Below are 8300 nucleotides of genomic sequence, written 5' to 3' on the forward strand. Positions count from 1 at the left end.
AAGCACTACCAAAGCACCCTAACTGTACAACGTGACTAAAGTTCCGCAACTGTGCTCCAGACAACAAAAATAAAACCGGCCGATGTAAGAGGGGCTTGTGCCTCACAGCAGACACCAGAAAAACTGCGGGCTCCGCCGCCTACCTCCTGGGCATCTCCAGACCACCACTTTCTCGGGAAAATCACCGCAGAACCCGCTATATTTTGACCTAAAACCCAACAACACATTTGAGAAGTCCGGGCCTAAGAGGCGGGAGGGAAAGACCCCCTCCTCCACCCCCAGCCGGAAGTATGCTTCTCTAGTGAAGGCGCGCCTGTGCCGCGCACGCGCTCTCAGTTACTAAGCAACGTCGTCGCCGAATCACCCCAGCGGGAGCCCAGCAACAGCCGAGCCACTGCCTTCCCCACCAATCAGAGCCCGGCTCGCCGCACACCCCCTCACCAATCAGCGCCGGCGCTGCAAGGAAGTTTCCAGAGCTTTCGAGGAAGAGCCCCTTAACTCGAATTCATCCGCCCGATAATTTTCCTACCTTTTCCTAAAGGAGAAGAAGGATCATCTGGAGGAGAGAGGAGCTGATTTGTTAGGATCCTTTTTTCCGGTTCTGAGGAATTTAGAGCTCAGTCGAAGGACATAACTGCGTCGCGAGAGGTGGGGCCGGGCGAACTACTTTCAGCGGCGCAGGGGCACTAGGCCTACGTAAGAGTGATAAGTGACGCAACAGACGTTGTATAAATATCGGCCCCGCCGAGCCGGAGCGCTTAGACGCGACTGGCATTGTTGGGTTCCTGTGTCGTCTTGGCAGTGACTCTGCGTGATTGAATTTGCGGCATCTTCGCATTCACTCACAGGTACTGGCCCGCAGCCATGAGCGTTGGGAGGAGCGGAGAAAGGGGCTTCCGTGAGGGCGAGCCGCAGAGGCCTTGGGAGTCCGCGAGACGAGGCGGGTGGGAGTGGGGGAGGGGAAGCGAGGTGACGCGGCCCCGGCCTTTCCGGAAGAGCGGGCCTTGTTTACGTGTCGGGAGCGGGGGCGGTTGGCGCGGGCGCCCGCCGGCACAGGTCAACGGACACTTAACCGATGGAGATTCCATCGCGTCTGCTTCAGGGGGGAAAGGTGGAAGAGAGGTAGTCGGTGGGGGCTTCTGGAAACGTTTTTAATTCGAATTCTGCCGTGGAGGAGGTGTAGGTCCCCAGTTGCGTTTAAAAAAGTTTTTTATCTAAATGCTGACATGATGACTAGGTTTGGGGGGAATTGGGCGGGATCTTAACGATGTACCTGAACAGTTCTGGATGATAATCTCGGAAAGTACTTTCGAGTCTCCAGCCTGTTAGGGAGACCTCTTGACTAAGGAATTTTGCCTTCAGTGATTGATACATTGTCTAGTAAAAGAATAGGGGAGATTTGTGAGAGATCTTGACGTAGATAAGGCGTTTTAGAATATAATCTGTTAGTTTTAAAGAACCAATTAACTATGAAAGCGGTAGAAGATTCTGAAAATGACACAGTAACGTTTTCCTTTTAAACCTTATAGGTCAAAATGCAGATCTTCGTGAAAACCCTGACCGGCAAGACCATCACCCTGGAGGTGGAGCCCAGTGACACCATCGAGAACGTGAAGGCCAAGATCCAGGATAAGGAAGGCATTCCCCCTGACCAGCAGAGGCTCATCTTTGCCGGCAAGCAGCTGGAAGATGGTCGCACTCTTTCTGATTACAACATCCAGAAAGAGTCGACCCTGCACCTGGTCCTCCGTCTGAGGGGTGGTATGCAGATCTTCGTGAAGACCCTGACCGGCAAGACCATCACCCTGGAAGTGGAGCCCAGTGACACCATCGAGAACGTGAAGGCCAAGATCCAGGATAAGGAAGGCATTCCCCCTGACCAGCAGAGGCTCATCTTTGCCGGCAAGCAGCTGGAAGATGGCCGCACTCTTTCTGATTACAACATCCAGAAAGAGTCGACCCTGCACCTGGTCCTTCGTCTGAGGGGTGGTATGCAGATCTTCGTGAAAACCCTGACCGGCAAGACCATCACCCTGGAAGTGGAGCCCAGTGACACCATCGAGAACGTGAAGGCCAAGATCCAGGATAAGGAAGGCATTCCCCCTGACCAGCAGAGGCTCATCTTTGCCGGCAAGCAGCTGGAAGATGGCCGCACTCTTTCTGATTACAACATCCAGAAAGAGTCGACCCTGCATCTGGTCCTCCGTCTGAGGGGTGGTATGCAGATCTTCGTGAAGACCCTGACCGGCAAGACCATCACCCTGGAGGTGGAGCCCAGTGACACCATCGAGAACGTGAAGGCCAAGATCCAGGATAAGGAAGGCATTCCCCCTGATCAGCAGAGGCTCATCTTTGCCGGCAAGCAGCTGGAAGATGGCCGCACTCTTTCTGATTACAACATCCAGAAAGAGTCGACCCTGCACCTGGTCCTTCGTCTGAGGGGTGGCTGTTAATTCTTCAGTCTTCTATTCATAATGTTCAATGATGGCATCCTTCTGCACTCTAGCCATTTACCCCAATTTAAGTTTAGAAATTACCAGTTTCAGTAATAGCTGAACCTGTTCAAAATGTTAATAAAAGTTTTGTTGCATGCATTTTTGGTGTCTGTTGTGAAATTACATGGTAATGGTGGGTACTCAACAGGTTAAAATGGTATTCAAAGAAGGCATTTGAGGTTTGTGCGACCAAATTTTAAGTCATTGGCAAACATTCCATGTGCCAAGGTATAGAACTTTGTTAAAGGTCTATAGGATTCTGGTATAATTAAATTTAAATTTTAAATTTAAAAGTATAATTAAAACCATTTCAAATTGTAAGAGTATGGAGGCATATTGAAGGAAAGCACTTTCCTGCCTCCTCAAATAGTGGGTAACAAGACTTATTACAGAGAAATGAAGTTTTGAGGCTGTTCAATTGTGTTCTGAAATCTTGTAATTATTGGTTGGCTATTGTCCTTTTTTCCTCTGGTGCTTTACACTTACAGGTGTTTAGCCTTAGATAATAGAACCATAATTTTCTCTTAAGTGAACTGGGCCAAGAACAAATGGAGCCTTGGTCAACAAGGGTAAGGAGAAAAATTGAGCTACGGTGGTTACTAACATTGGTTCCTAATGACAACAGCTTTGCCTCCTTGTAGAGGTGAGATTGCTCCAGTGAAGGAGATTCAGTAACCTGGGTGGTAAGAATCTCAGGGAAGCCCTACACAGCATATTTTGTGTTCCTATCCCAGGTGGCGCAGTGGTAAAAAGAATCAACCTGCAGGAGAACCAAGAGAATGCAGGTTGGATCAATGGGTCGGGAAGATCCCCTGGCGAAGGAAATGGCAACCCACTCCGGTATTGGCTGGAAAATTTCATGGACAGTGGAGCAGGCTCCACGGGATTTCAGAGTTGGGTGTGAGTAAGGGTGTAACACGGTTAAGCATTAGGAAGTATACTCCCAGTGCTAGTTGAAGGTGGTGTAAGAATATTTGGGGGCACAGCCCTCTACCATTCCCCCGCTTCATAAATTTCTTCAGTGGTGGTTTTCAACTGAAAATAGGAAGGGGAGGGCCTGGGTGTGGAAGTAAAGGGGGAAGAGTTGGAAGTCCTGGTTCTCAGCTTTACACTGCTAAGAAAATCACTTCTGGTACTAAAACTAGTGTAACCACAAGCATAGCATGAGGGGTAAGAATCACCCAGAGATGTGATACACAAATGTAGAAAGCCAAGCCTCACAGGAGTCGAGGTGTACCTGAGAACAGCTTGGTGCATAACTTTAGGAACTCTGTTTTAGCAGCAAAAGCTGTTTCAACTTTTGTCCTAGAAACCCACTGAATTTTGAACATACACTAAATTGGAATACTTGACTGATTTTCTTGGGTAAGTTAGAGACTGGAAATAAGCACTTAACTTTAGCCTGTTAATGCTTCAGCTTGAGTGGTGGTAAAAACTTTAGGCAAAAAGAAACTATTAAACCAGTAGAGGTGGTAATGAAACCTTAAGCCTTTTAAAAGCTTTCCTTAGACTTAAGGGAATGCATTAGATTTGCTGTCAGGTTGGAAGATTATATCCTTCCCAGTCCAGTGTTTGACTTGCCCAAGCCCCTAGTTCTTGTTACAGGCCAGGCAGGGATTGGGATCCAAATGTCAACCCTCACAAAGCTCAGAAAATGCCTGAAGTTTTATTCGGTTCCTTCCCCTAACCCTTCAGGATGTCCCCAAACTAGTGCTTGCTGAACAAGTCTTGCTTGAATTTTTAAATAGGCCTTTTGCAACTAAACCTGAGTTTTGAAGATTAAAAGTTCTACACGTAACCTGAGAGAAAAGCATTTCACCAGAATAGCTGTAGTGAAGACTAGTGCTGATTTGGGCAATAGGACAAGAATGTCCTTTTCCCCCAAATCACTACCTGACCTGACAGGCTTTGAGGTCTGCACTCCTGTGAATTCCCTGAGGGAAAAAGTTTTCAGCTGTTGCTCTAATTCTCTCATGGGATTTCCTCCTGTCTTTGGGGATCCCTCAAAGTATTCACGGATCTCAGCAAACTGCACACAACCAGAGGTCTGAACAAGGAAACCTCTGTGTGGTCTTCACCAACCTGTGCTATCAACTGGGAATTGTCCTGTTTCATTCTTTATGGAGACTATATCTCATGAGACTTACCCAATTTCAACAGGCTGCGTTTTAGATATACTCCGTTTATCCCTCAATCCGAAGGGGCAAAGGTATGGTGCCCTTTCAATCAAGCCCAGCCAACTCCAAATGGAAGCTGTAGGGACTTCCCTGATGGTTCTGAGGTCCCAATGCAGGGGACCAGGTTTTGATCTCTGGTCAGGGAACTAGCGGAGAAGGCAATGGCACCCCACTCCAGTACTCTTGCCTGGAAAATCCCATGGATGGAGGAGCCTGGTAGGCTGCAGTCCATGGGGTCGCTAAGAGTCGGACACGACTGAGCGACTTTGCTTTCACTTTTCACTTTAATGCATTGGAGAAGGAAATGGCAACCCACTCCAGTATTCTTGCCTGGAGAATCCCAGGGACGGGGGAGCCTGTTGGGCTGCCGTCTATGGGGTCGCACAGAGTCGGACACGACTGAAGTGACTTAGAAGCAGCAGCAGCAGGGAACTAGAGTCCACATGCTGCAGCTAAGACCCGATGCAGCTGAATAAATACTAATAAATATTTTCTTTTTTAAAAAATAGAAGCTTTAGACAAATGTTGATTTCTGGGAAAGGATCTTGCCCTTAGTGTAACGATATTAACTGCTGAAATAAGTTTTGAGATTTTCCTTTCTTTGTACCTTCTTGATCCTATCACCATCCTCTCCCCCCCACCTTTTCTGTGGTCATCAGAAGTTGAACGGTGAGGTTCACATTCCAGCTGATAGGTCTCTGCCAACCCTGTAGCTTATTCTAGCACCTATTCTTTGGACCATGTACCACCAGCCAGGACTCCTCTTAAGAAACATCTTTACTGGCAGAAACTTACGTTTGTTTTGCAAGCTTTGTCCTCTAAACGTTACAACCTCTGAGAAGGATGCTGTGGCACAGGAGCTCAGGAAGCTAGCTGTCTGCTATCTTCCCTTTTGGGGCCATCTTCAAGGCTCCAAGAAGTTCTGCCTTAGAGGAACCAGCTTAGTGTGGTTCAGTCCAGTGTGTTCCAATGTCCAATTTCACTTTTTCTTTTTTTCAATTTCCTTTTCAATCAGTTACCATCGCTCACACTTTGAGAAACCTTGTTTAAGCCACAACTCCTCACATCCACATCTCCTTGCCCAGCACTACTGATTGTGCTTTGTTCCCAGCCTCTGCAGGACAGAAACCTGCTGCCATGGCCTCAGAGACTGCCACAAACTGGGCCTGGAAATGCTACTGCTAAAATAAAGCAACACAGGGACATCCCTGGTGGTCCAGTGGCTAACAGCCCACACTCCCAATGCAAGGGACCCAGGTTTGATCCTTGGTCAGGGAACTAGATCCCACATGCCACAGCTAAAGATCTCGCATGCCACAATCAAGACAGTGCAATCAAAAACAATAATTTAAAAAAATAGAGCAACACAAAAACAGAAGAGAAAAATATAAATGAAAATATTTTTCAAACACAAGGAGATGGATAAAACTTTCCAGGTTAGATGTTTCTTCCATAAGTTGTTCTTAGTCAGGTGGTACCTACTATAGCTTGTCTTCAAGCAGCTATTAACAGAGAAAATACTAGTAAATTTTGGACGTGGTTTTTAATTTTTTTTCTGATTTTTTAAAACAAAAAGGTGATGCAAACTCAATAAAAATACATCTAATGATATACAGGAATATCCAGTAAAAAGTGAAAAATCTCTTACCTCTTTCACTCCCCAGAGGAAACCACTGAAAGACTACTTATCCACTCATCTATTAATTCAACAAATATCTACTCTCTTTCTCTGATGGTAAAGAATCTGCCTGCAATGCAGGAAGTCCATGTTCTGTCCCTGAATTGGGATGATCTCCTGGAAAAGGGAATGGCTACCCACTCCAGTATTCTTGCCTAGAGAATTCCATGGACAGAGGAACCTCGTGCGTCCATGGGGTTGCAAAGAGTCAGACACGACTGATCAACTAACACTTTCACTGTTTACAGCATTGGAAATGCAGCAATGAGCAAAGCTGACCAAGTCTGTCCTTACAAAACTTAAAGAGGAGAGGAGACCGATAGATAGATAAGTACATCGTTTCTTAGGCAATGGAAAGTGCTATAGTGAAAAAACAAAGCAGAATACAGGGCACTGGATGATCGGGGAAAGCCTTGCAAATAATATGACATTTGAGCAAGGTCTGGAGAAAATGAGGGACTTGCCTCACAAATCTGGGGGAAGGGCAATCCAGACAAAGGGAACATAGTGTGCAAAGGTCCTGGAAGAGAAGAAAGCTTAAGTTCAAAAGCAGTATGAAGGCCAGTATAGCAGAAACTTAGCAAGGGAAAGAGTGCCAGTGGTTAGGACTCCATGCTTCCACTTCAAGGGCCATAGATTCCATCCCTGGTCAGGGAGCTGAGATCCCATATCCCTCATTGTTGGTGGTGTTTATTCACTAAGTCATGTCCAATTCTTTTGTGACCACATGGACTGAAACCTGCCAGGCTCCTCTGTCCATGGGATTTCCCAGGCAAGAATACAGGAGTGGGTTGCCATTTCCTTCTCCAGGGGAATCTTCCCAATCCAGGGATTGAACCCACGTCTCCTGCTTTGGCAGGGGGTTCTTTACCACTGAGCCACCAGGGAAGGCCATGTTGCACAGTGCAGCCAAAAAATAAATAAAACAATGCTGCAATGGACATCTTTGTAAATGTCTCATCTCAAATGCAAATATTTTTTCAGGTTATAACTAGAAGTGGAATGATATCAAAGAATGCCATCACTGAAATTTGTGATTACTACAAAGTCACCCTTCAAATTTGTACCATATGCAATGAAATATTATTCAGCCCTGAAAAAGAAGGAAATTCTGACAGGACTAAGCGACTTCACTTTACATGTTCACATCATTGCCTGTTCATATTGCTAATTGGTAATGTTGCTTTATATATTCTAAAAAGTAATCATTTTTCTTTATGATTGCAATAAATAGTGTCTTTCAGAGTGTTGTTTCACCTTTTGTTTATGGTATCTTTATAAAAACCTAAGTTTGGAATTTGAAAAAGAATCTGGCAATCTTTTTCTTTAGGATTTCCAGGCCAAAGAAGAGAGGGAGCAAAGCTGAAAACTAGCAGACTTCCCTCCCCTCAAGGCCAGTGTTTGGGAGGCACAGATGACGTGCTGAAGGAATGGAGGTGCTGGGCATGCACCCTGCCCCTCAAGCAGCAGCAAGTTCGTGGCGCCCACAGCACGCTCTGGAGCAGGAACAGGGATGGAGGGTCTGCTGAGCCTGCCCGTGTCCCAACCTCCATTCTTCAGACCTGCTCTGCTCACCCTGAGGCAGAGTGGAAACTACTGACCGTTGTGTCCAGAAGGCGATGCTTCCGTGTTTGCGGGGAAAGAGGGTTTTGAGGGGTCTTCCACAGAAGGCCTCACTTCTCAGGGAGAATGCCCCCCGCCCACCAACCAGAACCCTCAGCCTTTGCACACACCAGGCTCCCCCCAACCCCTTGGCAAGTTAGCTGGCAGCTCCAACCCTCCTGCTTGCCCCCGGCTTCTGAGAAGCAGTGCCCCGTCCCCTCCACTCCTGTGAAAGCTGTCTTTCTGAACATCAGGCCTGAGCATAATCTCCTTTAGAAGCTGAAGCAGTCTGCTCTCTTTTTGCAGCCAATACTTTAACTCAGACACTCTTATGGCCTGTTAGATAAT

General features: G+C 46.8%; 1 protein-coding gene across 1 annotated transcript in view; it reads left to right on the forward strand.

The window, feature by feature from the left end:
• Nucleotides 1-2594, forward strand: part of UBB (ubiquitin B) — a 172830-nt gene extending 170236 nt beyond the window's left edge. The window contains exons 2-3 of the mRNA XM_055576434.1: nt 761-848; nt 1530-2594. Coding sequence (XP_055432409.1) covers nt 1536-2453 — 918 coding nt within the window. The 5' untranslated portion in view covers nt 761-848; nt 1530-1535 and the 3' untranslated portion in view covers nt 2454-2594. The remainder of the gene's footprint in view (nt 1-760; nt 849-1529) is intronic.
• The last annotated feature ends 5706 nt before the right edge of the window (nt 2595-8300 follow it).

Source organism: Bubalus kerabau, chromosome 4 (assembly GCF_029407905.1).
Source record: "Bubalus kerabau isolate K-KA32 ecotype Philippines breed swamp buffalo chromosome 4, PCC_UOA_SB_1v2, whole genome shotgun sequence".
In the NCBI taxonomy this organism is placed as follows: Eukaryota; Metazoa; Chordata; class Mammalia; order Artiodactyla; family Bovidae; genus Bubalus; species Bubalus kerabau.